At 38.2% G+C, this 19,971-nt stretch overlaps 1 protein-coding gene across 2 annotated transcripts in view; it reads left to right on the top strand.

The window, feature by feature from the left end:
- Nucleotides 1–19,625, top strand: part of LOC126176817 (uncharacterized) — a 90,029-nt gene extending 70,404 nt beyond the window's left edge. For both annotated transcript variants that reach the window (XR_007535665.1, XM_049923999.1), the window contains one exon: nucleotides 19,377–19,625. Coding sequence is in view for 1 of the 2 variants with exons in the window: in XM_049923999.1 (XP_049779956.1) it covers nucleotides 19,377–19,456 (80 nt within the window). In the remaining variant the exon portion in view is untranslated. The remainder of the gene's footprint in view (nucleotides 1–19,376) is intronic.
- Nucleotides 19,626–19,971: the final 346 nt, after the last annotated feature.

The raw sequence follows: 19,971 nt of genomic DNA on the forward strand, positions 1-19,971 counted from the left end.
TTGCCTGCTGTGGAGAACCATATACAGCCATGTTCAGAGAATGTTCATCAAGGAGACACTGTTGGTAGCCCCTTGGTTCATCTGGGAGCTCAACTGTTCTGCAGTTTTATGTCTATTCTCCTGTAGACTTCTCTGCAACTGTCATTCTCCCCTGTCATCTATGGTCCATGGTGCACCACAGTTGCCTTGACGCCAATTTTGGTTAGTGTCATTTTGCTATGCACGGAATACTGTAACTATGATGGCACACAAACAACTTACAAACTTAGCTATTTTGTAAATGCTTCCACCCTTCGCCTGCACTATGAGAACACTGCTCTGTTTTCCACCTCTCCTTAGCAAATTTTATACACCCTCGACTGCTAGTACTGCCACCTGCATTAATAACCAGTGTAACCATCGAATGTTGAATGCAAACGCACAAACATGCAAGCATTGTGTTATACAGGTGTTGGAAACCAGTTTGTGGTATGGAGTTCCATAACTGTTGCACTTAGTCAGGTCCATATAGGGACAGTTAATGCTGTTGTGGTTGATACTGAAGTTTTTGTATGATGATGTCCCATATGTGCTCGATTGGAGGCAGATATGGTGATCGAGCAGGCCAAGGCAACATGTCAACACTCTGTAGGGCATGTTGGATAACAACAGTAGTATGTGAGCGAATTGTTGCCCTGTTGGAAAACCCCCTGAAATGCTGTTAACAAATGGCAGCACAACAGGTAGATTCACCAGATGGACATACCCTTTTTGCAGTCAGGATGCATCGGATAACCACGAGAGTGCTCCTGCTGTCATAAGAAATCACACTGCAGACCATAATTCCAGGTTTAGGTCCACTGTGTCTAGCATGCAGACAGGTTGGGTGTAGGTCCTCAACTGGCCTCCTCCTAGCCAACACACAGCCATCACTGGCACCGAGGCAGAACCAGTTTCCATCAGAAAAAACAACAGATCTCCACCCTGCCCTCCAATGAACTATTGCTTGACCCCACTGAAGTCACAAGTAGTGGTGGTTTGGGGTCAGTGAAATACGTGCTACATGGAGTCTGGCTCGGAGCTGTTCTTGCAGTAACTGGTTTGTAACTGCTAGTTGTGTCTGGTGCCAACTGTTGCTCAAATTGTGGCTGCAGATGCAGTACGATGTGACTGAGCCATACACTAAACAAGATGGTCTTCCTTCGCAGTAGTGCCATGTGACCATCCGGAATCCAGTCTTCTTGTGAACATACAGTCTCGTGACCATCACTCCCAGCAGTCATGTACAGTGGCTGCTTTCGTGCCAGGTCTTTGCAATATCACGTGAGGAACATCCAGCTTCTCACAGCCCTATTACACAATCTTGTTCAAACTCAGTGAGGTGTTGATAACGGCATCTTTGACACCTTAAAGGCATCCTTGATTAACATCAATTCACCATGTCCAATTTCAAAGGTAACTAACACCCACAACTGTTACAGCATGTATTTGAAGTAAGCCTCCTTTGCATCCTCGTAGTGGTGCTACTAACACCACTCTTGTGTGAGTGATGGGCAATTTGAATACACATTTATGATCTTTTTTTTATGTCACACAACTGCTTCTTGGTGTTGCAATTTTTTTCCATCAGTCTGTTTGTAAGAGGCAGAGAGGGGGGGGGGGGGGGAGGAGAGAGAGAGGAAAAGTGTAGAAAGACTTCAAATAGAGGCTGTCCGTGCCTATAGCTTTTCTTTTAAATGAAAATTGTTTTGAGAATCTGTGAAGCCTGTTGGAGTTGCACAAATTTCTAGATTATAGTAAAAGTGTTGGGACATGCTGAGACATTATAAATGAGAAAATTAACTAACTTAAATCAGATTAGGGAGGACTTGATGTCACATCCATTAAGAATATAATACAAAAAGGAAATGTTATGAAGATTATAGTATTCAAACAATAAGAAAGTAAATGGTTAACTTGAGGATGTATCAGTGTTTGTGGAGACTTCATCATTCACAGCATTCATTATAGCAGACTTTGTCTTCTCAAGATTGCACACGGAGTCCATTGTGATGTTTCAGATTCCCATATTTTCTTCATTCAATGCTGACATGTAATAATAATAATAATAATAATAATAATAATAGCTTTATTCAACATCGAATGGTACACTGCACATGTACAAAGAAACAGTAATGATTAAAGTTATTTGTACAATACACAAGACACATTCTTCTGAATACGTCATTAATTTACAACAAAATCACAATAAGATGTTTACTGATTTCTATTCACATAATTTCACAAAGCATTTGTTGTTCTTCACATAAGTATGGTACTCTTCTAATGAGTAGAAAGGGTGTTTTACTAAAAATTTCTTAAGTTGATGTTTCAGTTTAATTGTAGGAAGAGCCATGACTGCACTAGGCAGTGCATTAGCTAATTTTATACCTGCGTACTGAGGCCCCCTTTCGTAAAGTGCTGTTCTGTGGCTGCCAATGTAAAATATTTCTTTATTTCTAGTATTGTAATGGTGGAAATCTGAATAAGTGTTTGGGTGCAGTCTTTTCACAAGCAATATGGCTTTTAGAATGTATGTGTTTATAACAGTTAACACCTCTGTTTTTGGAAACAAGTTGCGACAAGATTCCCTATATTTTGCTCCACAGATTATTCTCACACCTCTTTTTTGAAGAATGAGTAGCTTATCTAGATTAGCTTTGGTTGTTGCCCCCCCAAATTTCAATACCGTAGTTCAAGGGAGAGGAGAAAAGAGCATGGTATGCAGTCTTTAGGACTACGATGTCTCTACAGAACTTGCTAATAGTACTGATTGCACATATATTTTTTGACAACTTAGTTGCTAGGGAGTCAATATGTGTGTCCCATTTCAGTTGCTTTGGATTGTTATGGTTAGGTTAGGTTAGTGTTTTTTAACGTCCCGTCGACAACGAGGTCATTAGAGACGGAGCACAAGCTTGGGTTACGGAAGGATGGGGAAGGAAATCGGCCGTGCCCTTTCAAAGGAACCATCCCGGCACTTGCCTGAAACGATTTAGGGAAATCACGGGAAATCTAAATCAGAATGGCTGGAGACAGGATTGAACCGTCGTCCTCCCGAATGCGAGTCCAGTGTGCTAACCACTGCGCCACCTCGCTCGGTGATTGTTATGCCAAGGAATTTTACACTAGACTCTTTCTTTACCAATTCGTTGCCCATGTATAATTTAATTTCATTATTCAAACTACTTTTGTTAAACTCCATCAAACATGTTTTACTGGTGATTACATTTAAGTGGCTTTCATTAAAAAACTGAACAATTTCTTTTGTCACATTATTGCACTCAGCCTCTAGTTCATTACATGATTCCTTTTTACATACAATGGACGTGTCATCGGCATACAGAACAATTTTGGACTTTATAGTACAGTATTTAATATCATTTACATAGATCAAAGAAGAGAAGGGGGCCCAACACCGAGCCCTGGGGCACACCATATTTTATGCACGTGATCTCTGATTTGTAGACACCACTTTCCATTTTAAGTAGAACAAACTGTTTTCTATTGCTCATATAACTCTTTATTAGGTCATAAGCAGCGCCTCTAATGCCCATTTTCTATAGCTTGTCTAATAGGATGTCAACGTTCACACAATCAAAGGCTTTTTCCAGGTCTAGGTATACACCTGCCACATGTTCCTTGTTTTCGATACCCCCTATCACCTCTTCAATTAGTTGAGCAGCTGCAGTGCTAGTTGATTTACCTTTTAGGAATCCATTTTGATTTTTGAACATCAGGTTGTGTTTGTTAAGAAAGTTTATAATCCTGTTGTATATAACTTTCTCAACTATTTTGGAAAAGACAGGTAGGATTGAGACTGGTCTGTAGTTTTCTATTTTGTTGTTGTCACCTTTCTTAAAAATGGGTGTTACATGTGCTATTTTGAGTCTGTCTGGAAAGGTGCCTGATTCTATTATATTGTTGACTGCTGCAGACAGAGGTACAGAGACATTTTGGCTACAGGCTTTTAAAACATTAGTATTTAGGCCATCATGCCCAGCTGAATTAGAGGGTTTTAGAGAGCTAATGATGCCCATTATTTCTGCACCGTTTGTGGGGGCTAGATATATACTATGGTCACATGTATTACTTTTAAAACTGTAGTGCATGTTTTTATGTTTGTCATTTATGGCTTCCCCTATGGAAGAAAAATATTCATTAAAAATATTTGCAATTTCCAGTTGGTCTTTTATGAGCATACCATTGTGGTTAATAGTAAAGTCCATACAGGATTTGTGAAACTGTTTATGACTGCCCACATGCCAGCAGTTACGTTGTGTGAGTGATGAAGCTTATTTGCAACATAGTTGCTCCTGGTCTGTGAGAGTAAGTCCTTACAGTGTGCTTGATATATTTTGAAGGCTTCCTTTACCTCAGGAATCTCTCTATTATTCAGCATTGCACTGTGGAGTAGTTTTAATTTTTCCCTCACTTCAGTGACATTACTATTTACCCAAATATTTTTGTTTATATTTTTTGTTTGTTTCATTTTTGTGATTACAACTGGGCATGTGGTATCAAAGCAGTAATAGAAGTCAGCAGCAAAGGTATCATATGAAAAACTATTATTTTCAAACCATTTTATTTGTGCTAGCATGCAGTTTAGCCTACTTATGTTGTCATTATACATTATTCTTTTAGTTACAAACTGTTGCTTTGTGGTGACAGTGGGGGCGTCATGGAGCTCCAATTTAAGCTCCAATTTAAGCTGTACTGCATGGTGATCTGAGATGGCTAGTTTTAAAACCGATGCACTGTGGGATAGGTGGGTCATGTTTGTTATTATGTTGTCAAGACATGTTTTACTATTGCCAATTTCTCTAATGGGTTCCCGAATAAGTGGGGTCTGGTTAAATTCATCACACAGACGATGTAACTTTTTGGTGCTGACGTCATTTGTTAATAAATGTATATTTATATCCCCTGTAACTATAATATTTACATGACCATTTGGCCCAGAAAATGTTGTGTATATATATACAAGCAAGTCAGAAAGATTTACAAAAAAGGTATCTGTATTTGCTGCAGGTGGCCTGTAAACACCGATAACTGTTATGTTATCTCTACCCCATTTTAGGTTTATTGCAGCAAATTCTGAGACTCCTTCCAAGCAGAAGGCACTCACATCAATAACATTAAAATTACTTTCATTTACAGTGAAAATTGCTACACCTCCCCCAGTCTTGTCTTTTCTACTGAAGGCTGTGCAGAATTTCATACACAGTGGTTGACTAATGCTAATCAGAGCTTCACTGTACCAATGTTCAGTTACAACTAATATATCGGGTTTGTCAATCCGTGAAGTTACATCTTGATCATTATGCTTATTTCTAAGACTACCAAGATTCTGGTGTATGATTTTAAGGCTGAGTTTTACCTGCTGGACCTTAGAGGATAATTTTGGACAAGCAATGAGGCCAGCAGGCTTTACAAGTTTCCCTGGCTTGCCAGCGGTGGCTGGTGTTGTGGCAGATTTTGTTGAGGTGGGTTGTACCACCCCATGGCAATGGACTTCTTTTCATCACTTTGTGAACAATGTCGCCTGACTTCCTCAATAATTTTGCTACTAACAATCTTCTTGCCTCTTTTGTTCATGTGCAGACCATGAGATGTGTGCAGCTGCCTTTCTAGATAGCTGACATCTACTATATACACATTCTGAAATTTACTACATAGGGCTTTAATCGTGTCATTTGTTTTATGAACTTCCCGGTTCATAATAGACTGTTTTATAAGATCATGCCTCTGTGGAATGTTGACAACAATTGTTTTAGTGTCATTTAACTTACCCAGTACCATTTTCATATGTCTAATTGGATCATTTGCTTGATTTCTTGCTACATCATATGAACCTCCCATAATAATGACACAGTCATTGGATTAGAAGGAGTCACAATCCTGCATGCACGGCTTCACTACAGCAGAAAGAGGGGCTCCAGGCTGGATGTGGCCTACCGCTGCAAAGTTGTCTTGCATATTTGCGATGTTTTGCGCTATTTCACGTCCATGGCTGTCTCTGTATAATAGAATCCGGCCCTGCTTGTGTTTCTGATTGTCATCGTTTCTTCTGTTTTTCTCTAGGGACGATTTCTTGCATGTAATTTCACAGATTCCATTTCCTTGGACGATTTCTTTACATTCAGTTTCATGTTTTGCACACGAGTTTGGGACTTGGTGTTTTCTGAACTTATCACTGACAGTTTTTTTGCTGCTTGAAGGATTACTTCTAGTTTGCACGGACTGAACTTGTTCCACTATTTCGTCGAGAATTTGAAACCTATTTTGAGTAATGATGGCAGGAAAGCTTTCCTTGGTTTTTAGTTTAGGCCTACATTTGTTCATCAGGTGCTGTTGTTCAAATTCACACAACTTCTTATTTAAGAGAGTAACTTTAGCCTTTAGGCTCTGGATCAACTTCTGGCATGGACAGGTGTCAAGGAGTTCATCTACAGAAATCTCTATTAATTTTTCAGCTTGCAATAGAACAAACCCTGTACATTTGTAACAGTAAAAAATTCAAGCTACAGATATACTTCACATTCATAAGCCTGAAAGAAGTACAAAGTTTTATAGCCAGATTTCTTCTTGATCTCTTTTACAGCAATGACTAAAATGTGTCACTTAAAATTCAGGTAACAGAAAGTAGCTGCAAAGGTAAACCATTCCCAAACACTACAGTGTCTTCCATTCAGTCTCCACTGCTTGGCCACAAAAATACTGTGCAAAATAGTATTTTATCCACTATACCATCAAATATGAGGTAAACAGTGTATCCTGAAACATGATTAGTCCACCAACTATAAAAGGCAAGTTCCTAGTGACAAAGAGTACCAAAAAGGGGAAATTACACAGGAAGTTACCTCATGTTACACTGGTTATATCTGACATATGACAACATTACATGTGTATTGAAGTATATTTGAGGTAACTTAAAACTCACACATAGCCACCAGAGACTGACAAACAGAGCAGAGAAAAAAGAAATGACAGATAAAAACATCTAAATCTCCACATGTAATCTGCAAGCTATTGTACAGTGTACGACAGAGTCTACACCACACCAAAATTATCAATTTATTTTATTTGGATATCCACTGAGGGAAAGTGTCCATCTATATACCTTTATATGTGCTCTAAACTCTCTTATCTTGTTCTCACAATTACTACACAAGATATATGATGGTAACAGCAGAATGGTTATACTCTCTTTTTTGAATACATTTTCTCTAAATTTACTCAATAGGATTTGAGAACTATGCCTCTTTCTTTCAAGGATTCCCATTTAAGTTCCCCAAGCATTTCTGTTACACTTTCATATGGGCTCCACCAACCTATTACAGTCCTGACTGAAGTTCTCTGAATTCGTTCAATGTCTGTCCTAATGCACACTCGACAAAGAATTCAAACGTTGGAACAGTACTGTAGAATTGAATGTGCTAATGTCTTGTATGCAGTTTCCTTTACAGATGCACTGTATTTTCCTAGAACCCATCCAACAAATCCAGGTCTTTCATTTGTCTTTACTAACACTGATTTTACACTACCCTCCCACTTAAATATTGCTTCTTAGTATTAGCACCGAACACTTACACAATGTGATATGCTCAAGATGTTCACCACTAACCTTGTTAATCAAATGCTATTTATATCTTTCTCTTTGTTATAGCCATTACCTTCCATTTATCTCAATTTAAAGAGAGTTTCCTTTCATTATGGCAAGTGGGACTTTTGTGCAGGTCTAAGCATTTTCTTACGATTGACCAATGACAGTACAACAGCATCATTGGAAAACAATCTTATAGTGCTGCTGATCCTATCTGATACATTGTTTATGTATATTGAGAACATTACAGATTCTATTACATTCCCTTAGGGCACACTCAATGATACTTTCACCTCTGTAGAAGATTAGCCCACTAGTATAACTCACTGGATTCTATTAATAAAATATTCATTAAGCCTATCTATTTGTGACGAAACTCTATGTGATTATATCTTGATTAGTAATTGATAATGTTGTACAGTGTTGAAAACTGCTTGGAAATCTAGGAAGATGGAACCTACTTGTTTACTTACTTCTGTTCTTTGCCAAATGTTGTGTATGAATAAAGCAAGCTGTGGTTTTTGAGAGAATCTTGTTTCTCTCCAGGACTGTCATAATATCTTAGCTTAAAATATGCTCTCAGTTCCTGCACCAAAGAGACACAGCTGTATTGGTCTGTAATTTTGAGCCTCCATCTTTTACCTTTTCTTGTAATAAGGAGTGACATACATTGTTTTTCACTCACTTGAGATTATTCATTGCACAAGATATTCTTAATGAATATGATCTAACAAAGGGTCTGATTCCACAGAGTGTTCAATGAAATTCTAATGTGAATTCTGTCAGGGCTTGGTGCTTTGTTGCTTTAAGTGGTCTCACTTGTTTTTCGATACTGGAAATGCTAATATCAATTATTGAATATTTACTCGAGTATCCTCATGTGTTTTCTTCTGTAGTGGTCAATCCAAGGATTGGTTTGCAACAACTACAATGGCAGCTTGTCTCCATTCTGTGCGTCTTTCAGCTTTTCTCTTCATTTCTTTATAGGTGTTACATCCCACATCTTTCACAATTTGATCCATGTACCTCAGTCGTGGTCTTCCTCTTGGTCTTTTTCCCTCGACATATCCCTCTATGATTGTGTTCAGGAGTCCTTTATGTCTTAATAGATGGCCTGTAAATTGCACTCTTCTTTTAACAATGAAACTCCAGAAGCTTCTCTTCCCACCTGCTCTTTCCAGAACCACTTCGTTTGTGACCTTGTCGATCCATTTTATTTTGAGCATGCGTCTATAGCACCACATTTCAAAAGAATTTAGCTTCTGGTCTTCCTCTGTCCCGAGAGTCCATGTTTCACACTCCACACATATGATTTCAAAAATATTTTCCTGGTTTCAAGGCTGATGCTCTTAGATGTTAATATGTTTTTCTTCTTGTTAAAAGCAGCCTTTGCTTGAGCTATTCTACTTCTCACTTCTGCCTTGCTCCTTCCATCCCTGGTAATATTACTGCCCAGATAAGTAAATTTATCAACTTGTTCAAGCAGTTCATTGCCTACATGAACTTGGACTTTCACTTGATCTTCTTTGTCGCATGCCATTACTTTTGTTTTTGCTTTATTAATTCTCATATTATATTCTTCACCCATAACTTTATCCATTCTATTCAGTAGGACTACAAGATCTTCTTCACTTTCAGCCAGGACAGCTATATCATCGGCATATGTTATCATATCTATTCGTTGGCCATGAATTACTACACCTGTCTGTGAATTTTCCCTTACTTTTTTCAGCATCTCTTCAATGTATACGTTAAAGATAACAGGGGATAGTGCGCAACCTTGTCGGACACCTTTCTGTATCTGCACCTCTTCTTGTTTTGTCCGTCCACGGATAACTGCTGTCACGTTTTTGTACAGGTTCCATATCATTTTTCTATCTTTACGGTCTATTCCTACTTTTTTGAGTACCTCAAACATCTTATACCATTTAACATTATCAAAGGCTTTCTCTACATCTACGAAAGCTATGTATGTTTTCAGGTTCTTATCTAGTCGTTTCTCTATTATTAGTTTTAGAGCAAATATTGCTTCTCTGGTTCCTCTATCTTTCCGGAATCCAAACTGGTCTTCGGAGAGTGTAGCTTTGACTTTTTGTTCTATGCGTTTTAGGATAATTGAGGTTAATATTTTAAAGGCGTGTGTAACTAGGCTGAGCGTCCTATAATTTTCACATCTTGTAGCATTTGCCTTCTTTGGAATGGGGATCATAATGTTTTTCTCAAAGTCTGTAGGAATTTTATCCTGCTCGTACATGTTGAAAACAAGATTATACAACTCCTGATTCAGTTTTGCTCCTCCAGATTTCAGAAGTTCGGCTGGGATATTGTCAATACCAGGCGATTTGTTGTTTTTCAATTTTTTCAGAGCTAGTTCAAACTCTTCCTTTAATATAGGTTCACCTATGTTGTGTGCATCTACTTCTGTTTCTTCTTCCATGATGTTTTCAGACAGGTCTGGTCCGCTGTACAGTTTTCCTATATATTGTTTCCATCTTCTTGCAACTTCATCATCGTCATCCAACATATTGCCATTTTCATCCATCACAGCCCTACACTTGTTTCTTCTGTCTCCAAAGCAATGTCTCACACATTTATAGGCCTTGTCGATATTTCCCTTGCTCATGTTGTCCTCAACTGAAATACAGAGATCAGCAAGGTATTTTTCTCTTGCTTCTTTGGCCTCTCTGTTGATTCTGTTTTTCAGACTCTTGTATTTCTCTTTGTCTTCCTTCTTCACAGAATTTTTTAATTTCCTTCTTTCTTCCATCATATTTAGTAGGTCATTAGTGATCCATTCCTTCCTTTTCTCTGTCCTTTCTTTTCCTATTACTTCTTCTGCTGCTTCTAAAATACCAGTTTTTATTTTTTCCCAGCTGCTTTGGATGTCATTGCAGCCCTGTGTATTTGTTTTCTTGTCTGTTTCTAGTTGATAGTGCTTCAGTGTATTTTCGTTTTTCGGGTTTGTCAAATCCCATTTACATGTACTTCTTTTTTTAATGTTCTTGAATTTTAGTTCAGTCGTCATCATAACGAGTATGTGGTCACTTTCCGCATCACAGCCTGGATATGATCTGCTGTCCTTAACTTGGTTTTTAAATCTTTGCTTCGCTAATATGAAGTCAATTTGATATCTGTTAATGTCACCAGGCATTTTCCAAGTATATCTTCTTCTTGGATGATGATTCAAAAAGGTATTTGTAATGCAAAGTTTATTTCTTTGGCAGAATTCTACAAGTTTATCCCCTCTTTCATTTCTTAACCCTAATCCAAAATTCCCTGCCACATCCTCTTCTTTACCTTCCCCAACAACGGCATTCATATCTCCCATGATGACAAGGTTTTCAGCTCCTTTAATTCTGCCAATTACTTCTTCAAGGTGGTCATACATTATGTCGATTTCATCATCCTCATGCCTCGTAGTCGGCATGTATACTCGGATTATGATTGTGTCTCTTGGTTTAGTTTCCAATCGGACATAAATTATCCTCTCACTATGTTGAACAAATCCTTTTACTCTTAACCCCATCTCTTTATTGAGGATAATTCCCACTCCTGCAATCCCAGGATTGTCTTGTGCTGTTCCAGTGTGTATGATTCTGTAATCCCCTGACCAAAAGTCACCAGCGTTTGGCCATCTCATTTCTGAGACTCCCAGTACATCAATATCCATTCGTTTCATTCCCATTTTCAAGTTTTCCAGTTTACCACATTTAAGAAGTTAGTTGACGTTCCATGTTGCTATCCTTCTTACATTAATGCTTTTGGATTTTGGTATCTCTTTAGTTGTCCCCGCCCGGAGATCCGAATGGGGGACTATTTTACCTCCGGAGAATTTAACCAAAGAGCTTTCCATCATAAGCTGTTGATACTTGGGATACTCGCCCGGATCTTTAATGGAGTGGTTTCCCGTTGCCTTCTCCATTCTATGCTGTTGGCCACCTTGTGGCTCCTCCGCCTTTAGGAGCAGTTTCCCACCCCAAGGGCAAGAGAGTGCCCTTCCTTCAAGCCGCTCATCCGCCCTCCTAGAAGGCCGTTGGCAATTGATAGAAGGTAATCTCCTTATCCCGGGAGATATTCGGCTCAGTAGAAGTATAGGTTGGAAATGGAAGACCCCTTAGCCCTCGAAAACTAATAGCGTCAGGGTCAGAAAAGAACAAGCGTTGGCCGAGGGTGGCCAAATAGGAAAGATAAAAGTGAGGAGCCTGGCATAAGTAAGTGGAAGCAATGCCAGGACTCAGCTCGGGACCCCGTGGTCGCCAGCCACGTACTCACTAGGTGTGAGTCCCTGAAGTGATCCTCATGTGAAAATACTTTTTAAATGCACAATTTAATATTTCAACTTTCTGTCTGTGTCTTCAGTTTGAACAGTAGAACTTCTTGGTATTTTCTGATAGATCTTTAAAATTATTGTAGGCTTCACACACAGCCTTTCTTACACATTCATGAATTTCCACTAAGTTCTCTCTATCAGCTTCCTCGAAGTTACTTGTAGCAAGAGTATCGTAAGCTGTGAACTTGATCACTGAACAACTCAGCAGCTGGGCTAAAATCAACAGATTAACTATCAACACCAAAAAGACAGCTTCCATGAACTTTCACACAACACAAAATGCCAATTCCTCTCAGCCATTTGTCACTGTAAATAACCAGCCAATAGATACCGACACTGTTCTCAAATTCCTTGGTCTGTGGGTTCAAGATAACCTGAAATGGAATACACATACAGGAAAGGTAAATGCCAGAATTAGTACTGGCTGTTATGCGTTGAGTATACTGAAATCATGTGCTAGGCTTACATAAAAGCCCACCTAAAATATGGTGTGATATTCTGGGGAAATTCTTCAACTGCTCGAGCACATTCAGAATCCAGAAGAGAGCAATGAGGATTATTACTGGGAGAAAACCCAGAGACTCCTGCAAACCCATCTTCAGAAAGTTGGAAATCCTTACACTGCCTTGCGTATACATTCTCGAGACTTAAAATTTTTCAGAAACCACATAGTGCCAACTGACACCAGAGTCATAAAAAATAATGAAATACATGAACACAACACCAGGAAAAACGCAAATCTGCATGTTTTACGTACAAACACTCAACTGTGTAAAAAGGGAGCTTTCCACATGGGCCACCAACCGTTCAACAATCTTCCCACTAGTATTAAGTCCATCGAAGACAACATAAAATTTAGCAAAGCCATGAAGTCATATCTGTTGTGTCACTGTTTTTACTCTGTAAATGAATACTTAGAACAGTAATCTTGCTATTTGTGTTAAATTGAAAACATTGAGCAATATAATACATTAGGATACTATAGGCCTATGTTAATATATACTAACAATGTTAGCTGATATTTTCCGACATCTGCAACACACTGTGTACCATCAGATCACATGGAATAAATAAATAAATCTCTGTTTTTGCAACATTCTCCAAGTAGTACTATTGTCATTGGTATCATAATATAACTATACTCAGAATGTACTTATACAGACAGTGGATTATAAGGATTTTATCTTTAACCACAATTGTTCTGTGGTTGTCACTGTATTGGAATGAAATATTCTCAAAAGCTGAAGCTGTGAGGACAGGTCATGAGTTGTGCTTGGGTAGCTCAGTTGGTTTAGCACGTGCCCGGTCTAGCACACAGTTTTAATCTGTCAGGAAGTTCCATATCATCACACACTCTGCTGCAGAGTGAAAATTTCATTTGAGAATCTTCTCAATTGGTCCTTAAGTAAGTTGACAGTAACTATCTGTTAGTACAACCAAATACAAAACTCTCCTAACTTTCTGGATAGTCTTTTTTCTTTTGGTAACTGTTGTTGTAACAGCATCATGGTCAGTAATTTGTTACTCATTGGTGACACTCTTAAAAAGTGGAGGTCTAAAATATTTGCTTCATGTGTGGGTTGTCAAACTAGTTGATTGAGGCAGTTGTCAAACAGTTTTCAGTATTACTTCAAAGGACTGTTTTTGTTTTTGTCTTTACCACTAATAATATATGTGTAACATTCACAGTCAGTGCTGGGCAGCTTGAAGTTACTATCTACTACTAGCACCTTATGCTCAGCATATTTCCATGCTGTCAGAATTAGGCTATATTTGAGTGGCTCTACAAACACAGTCTAATGATACTGTGGTCAGTAGAAATATCCAGTTATTAATTTAAGTCCACTTACCAAAGTTACTCTTGTCCACATGAGTTCAGCATCAGATTCATTTTGAACCTCACTAGCCTTAATGATTCTGCTTGCATGATAAACACTCCTTGTACTCCTGGGTGTCTAGTTTGGCTTTCTTGTACACACTCTGTGTGATGATTAAAATGTCCCTAAGCTCTATTTTTGGTTGCAATCAGTGCCTACCAGTACTGAAAATCAATTAAAACTATTTAATGCAAACAAAGCATCAGGTCCTGATGGAATTTCACTTAGTTTTTGGATTGAATACGCACTTGAATTCCAAGCTCATATTCTTGAGAATCTTTGTGCAGTGAACAGCCCACATGACTAGAAAATGGTGAACAGTGCAGATCACTTCCGTTTATAAAATCAGTTCAAATTCACATCATTTAGTTGTCGTTGACCACATACAGTAGAATAGGATTTCTCAGTGATAGCAAGTTGCAGTTGGAATCAAAGTATTAAAATTAATGTTCACTTTACATGTACAAATTAAATAGTTTATGTACAGCTATAATCTTAACTATTAATATCAATTGTCCATATCACAGATCTCTTTTATATTGTAAGATGGATTTTTATATGAGCAAGTCATATAATTTCATTTTGAATTTTTAAATGGCAAGGATCGAGCAGTGAGAGGAAACTTGTAAGATATTTCGAGGGCATTCACTCTATGGGAGTTACTGGTTAGCAGCCAGTGCCTAGGAATGTCAGTGTTTGCTGTATTTCTATTGGTGTATTTGTGATTCATTTCCCTGGTAACAAATTCTTTAATGTTGGTAAGTGTTGCATTTATCTGAGGAGCTAACTTTTTTATTAATGGGGAACATAAATACCATAAGTCTCTACATTTTAAAAAAATTCATTAAAATCATTTTCAACTTCAGTTGTTCCTGAATGGACTTTTCACTCTGTAGTGGAGTGTACACTGATATGAAACTTCCTGACAGATTAAAACTGTGTGCTCCACCAAGACACAAACTAACAAGCAAGTGCTCTGCCAGATAAGCTACCCAAGCACAACTCACAACCCTTCCTCTCAGCTTTACTTGTGCCAATACCTCATCTCCTACCTTCCAAACTTCGCAGAAGTTGTTCTGTGAAACTTGCAGGACTAGCAATGACAGAAGAAATGATAATGCAGAAATATGGCTCAGCCACAACCTGGGGGTGTTTCCAAAATGAATTTCTCACTCTACAGCAGAGTGTGTGCTGATATGAAATTTCCTGGTGTGCTTGGATAGCTGCCAGTAGAGCATTTGACTGCAAAATGCAATGGTCCCAGGTTTGAGTCTCAGTCTGGCACACAGTTTTAATTTGCCAAGAAGGTTCATATCTCTGCACACTCTGCTGCAGAGTGAAAAATTCATACTGGAAAGATCCACTAGGCTATGGCTAAGCCAAGTGTGCACAATATCCTTTCTTTCAGGAGTGTTAAACTTGTGAAGTTTGGAGATGAGGTACTGATAGAAATAAAGCTGTGAGGATGAGTCAGGAGTTGTGCATGGGTAGCTCAGCCAGTAGAGCACTTTCCTGTGAAAGGAAAAGGTGGCGAGTTCGAGTTTCAGTCCAGCACATAGTTTTAATCTGCCAGGAAGCAGTTTTCCCTGTCTGACACTCATATACAGAGTCCAAATTTGTGTTCTTTAAGTTGTCAATAAATAATATAATGTGCTCCTCTGTCTGACCTCTTATTCACGCCACACTAAATGCATTGGAATAAGTTGAAAATTTAAATGTCGTGTGGCTAGGGCCTCCCGTCGGGTAGACCGGTTGCCTGGTGCAAGTCTTTTGCGTGGATGCCACTTCGGCAACTTGCATGTTGATGGGAATGAAATGATGATGATGACGAAAACAACATGACACCCTACCCTTGAGTGGAGAAAATCTCTGACCCAGCCGGGAATTGAACCTGGGCCCCTTGGCATGACAATTGGAATAAATTAATTTTCTATGATAAAGCAATTGAACACAATCTGTGAAACCTCCCATCGGCAAGGTTAGCCACATATTCCTCTATATGTGAATTCTTTAATGTTGGTAAGTTTTGCATTTATCTGAGGAGCTAACTTTTTTATTTATGGGGAACATATATACCATAAGTCTCTACATTTGTTAAATGATGTTGTCTTGGAAAAAAAAAAAAAAAAAAAAAAAAACATTCTGGAGCCTTTGCTTTAAACTTATGAAGGCTCTTAACCACTACTTCAAAAATTTCAAAAGTACATTTGAATTTCCATTTGTAGACCTATACAGATTAACAAGTATTGTGATTTCTTCAATCAGTCTTATACTACTAATTTTTACTATTTATTTCTGAGCAAGATGGCATTTTGTCTAATTTTCAAAACTTTAGACCTTGTTTCATATAAATTCCAGAATCACCAACTTTTCTGTGTTTCCTACACATTACATAAGCTACAACATATTCTTGAGGAACGAAACTGTGAACATGATTTTTTGTTAGGCAGTTTTCTGATAACCATGTCACATCGACATAACCATGTCACATCTACATCCTTAATGGTACAAAAATGTTTCAATAATAACAGTTCATTTCTTATACAACAGATTGTGGCATGCAGCAGCATAAATGTTTTATCACTGGTTTGCAAGCACTCATCTGCATTTGGCTAATCCAAATTACACACTCTGTAATTGCCTAAGTTGGAACTGCTGGGATGTTTACTTCTGCTAAAAAAGTATTTTCATCATCGTTCTTGGTCTGAGCAGAAATCAGTTCTGTTTTATAATGTCACAAGCTGAATACTAGACATGCATCACTTTTGCCTTTCAGAGGTATGACTTGCATAATACCTCAGTGCATGTTTGATTTCAGATGAACTATATCTGAGATCTTATGACTTACAAATTCCTTTCCTGGTCTTTTGATGTAGAAGCCATATGCTGTATGAAATCATTTCCCTGAAGAGCTTACATCAACGTGTTGCATTTTTAAATTCCCAGCTTACATTTTGCACAAGTTTTACTTGTATTTTCTACTTCCTTATTTATACAGGACCAGTTCACTATCACATTCATATTTCTGAATTTGTGCAGTCTCTATTTAAAGGAAAGCACGAAATATTTTTGTACTTTCCTACATTGTTTGTCCCCATGAGAAAGACAGAAAAACTGCTGTTGTTTAGCGCTGAAATTTTTTCATGGCTGGCTGCTGTTGCTGCCTTGAAATTTCTGCCTTTTTTACCATGCGTTTGATCTCACATTTGCATATAATTTGCACTTCAGAGGCTATTCCTCTCCCTTGGCTATCAGCATAAATGCCAGTTTCACATGTACTTGTTGCTGGAAGGTCACTGATCATAATCATCATCATCATCATCATCATCAGTTATCTGCTATTTTCGCTGGTCCTTTGCCTCTCCATTTTCTGTGATCCATTGCTTCCTTCTTAAGGCTGCTGTATGTCATACCGTTCATCATGTCATCCAGTATCTGGAATCTCTTCCTTCCTGTCTTCTTTTTCACTTCTACATAACCTTCTAAAACTGTTTTTATCAGTCTGTCATTCTTTCTTAATATATGCTCAATCCTATTTCTATTTCTTCTCTTCATTACATCTAGTAACTGCCTTTTCTCTCCCACTTTTCTCAGTACCTCTTCATTTTTTACTCTGTCCATCCAACTTATTCTTTCCATCCTCCGCCATGTCCAGATCTCAAAAGCCTCCAGCCTTTCTCTGTCTTTCTTCCTCATAGTCCATGTTTCAGTGCCACATGGAAGAACACTCCATACAAGACATTTTATGAGCCTCTTCCCGAGTTCTCTGTCCAGACCGCTGCAGAAAATTCTCCTTTTCTTATAAAATGCCTCTTTTGCCATTGCTATCCTTGTTTTAATTTCTGTGGTGCACTTCCAGTCAGTGTCTATCCTGCTTCCAAGATACTTAAAATTTTGCACCTGTTCTAGTATTTCTCCATTCAGCATAATTTTTATTTCCTTATTTCCTCCTAGTGCCAATACTTTTGTTTTATTTGTGTTAAATTTCATTCCATATTTTTTTCTGTTAGTTTCAATGGTGTCCACCAAATCCTGTAATTCTTTTTCCCCTATGGCTAGAAGGACCATGTCATCAGCAAACCTCAAACACCCTACTCTTCTTCCTCCAATTTCTACGCCTTTGTCATCTAATGAGCATTGGTCAATCATGTTTTCCAAGTAGAGGTTGAAAAGAGTAGGTGATAGACAGCATCCTTGTCTTACTCCTTTTCCTAGTCCGATCCAGTTTTTACTTTCTCCTCTCACTTTAATTGAATCTTCTTGATTAAGATATAATGAGTTTACAAGTCTTCTGGTTTTCCAGTCCACTCTCTTTTCCCTCATTATAGTCGCCAGCTTGTCCCAAACCACATTGTCAAATGCCTTTTCTATATTGATGAAGCACATATATAGGTCTCTTCCTTTTTCAATAAACTTTTCTCCCAAGATTCGTAGGAGCCCTATTGCATCTCTGGTACCTGTATTCCATCTAAAGCCAAACTGCGCCTTGCCAAGATTCTTTCCTCCATTACTTTTTCAAGTCTTTTATTAATTATTCTTAACATCACTTTGGCTGCATGTGAAATGAGGCTGATTGTCCTGTGCTCGCTGTATTTTTTGGTTCCCTGTTTTTTTGGTAATGGAATTACTACTGTTGTCAGAACGTCCTCAGGCCATTCACCACTGTCATATATTTTATTACATAATCTCAATATTTCTCTTATCCCATCTTGGTTCAAGCATTTTGATATTTCTCCTGGTATCACTGATATTTGGTCTATAATCACTACAGGTACCTGTGGTGTCTTAATTCACATTTTGTACATTGTTGTTTTTCTCATTGAGAAATGATGACACCTGAGAAAAATTTGTAACAGTCAGGAAATGAATACTATCCACATTCATGTTAAGTTTGTTATTTTTTCACAGCAAAATGCTTTCCTGTCTCATCTTGTTTGCACCATCTTTGATATTGCCATGTGGTTCCACACTGTTCAAAGTTTTTGCACAGTCCATACTAGAAAGTATTTGAAAATGGGGTAATACATTTGTATGCACAGACTAGACAAATGTTGTAGTATCCTCAAACATATTCGAAGCTCAGACTTTTCCTGGAAGGAAACAAGTTCTCTCAAAAAATTAGCAGTTAGTTAGTGATAAATTCTATTGACCATTTGCATGATAAATCATGATGTGCAACAAGTCATTTTATATTTGCACCACAAATTATTTTGTAAATATGGCTGCATGTTGACAGTTTAAAAGTGGATTCTTTTAAAAATAAAAGCATACAAATGTTAGTAATTGAGGACCATTTTCAAAAAACTCGAGAACTGCACCATTTGGAAAAGCAAATTATATATTTTATCAAAATTTACCATTAAGCTTGTGGATTACCATGTCATGCAAAAAGTCAAAACTATAGCGTTCATAAGTTAATGTTTATGGGGTAAAGGATTGATATGAATGGCATTCCTTTCCTGACACACTACACCAGCATATATGCCTCAGTACATACGCTATTGAGAGTACATTGATTAATGTTCATCCGACCTTTCTTCCACAGGCCAGATTGAATCCAATTGTGTGCTGGATGCGGCCCACAGGCAGCCAACTACCCACCCATGGCGTATTTGGCACCACTGAAAATGAAGTGAGAAAATGTGAAACCATAACCTTACCATCACACTATCATGAGGTTCTGAGCCACCACAGTACCTGTATGGTTCTGGACAAGGACTGACACGTATGATTTCAAGACCATTCCTAATAGATTAAAGAAAAAAAAGCTACCATTCAAAATGCCTGGATTCATTAGTTCTTCTTTACATACATTTATATAAAAACCATGTAAGTGCCAAATAAGCTGAAAATATAAAGAAACTAAATGGTTTAAGAGGTCTTTCAAATGGTATGTTCAGTGGTATGCAATCCGAAATTCCTGAAACCCATAACACACATTGAAACTCTTGCCCTCCAGGAGCTAGAACAGCATGCACAATGCCACCACAAAAAGCTCTCCACCCTGCTCAACTCCTACTCCCACCTTGGAGTACCACTGTCCACTTCTACGACAACCTCCCCCATGTCCCCTCGCAGTTGATAAACCCTGCCCGCAGACCTACTACATTTACCCCACCCTTCAAAATTCCCTCCCCCCA

This window comes from Schistocerca cancellata, chromosome 3 (genome assembly GCF_023864275.1).
Source record: "Schistocerca cancellata isolate TAMUIC-IGC-003103 chromosome 3, iqSchCanc2.1, whole genome shotgun sequence".
NCBI lineage: Eukaryota > Metazoa > Arthropoda > Insecta > Orthoptera > Acrididae > Schistocerca > Schistocerca cancellata.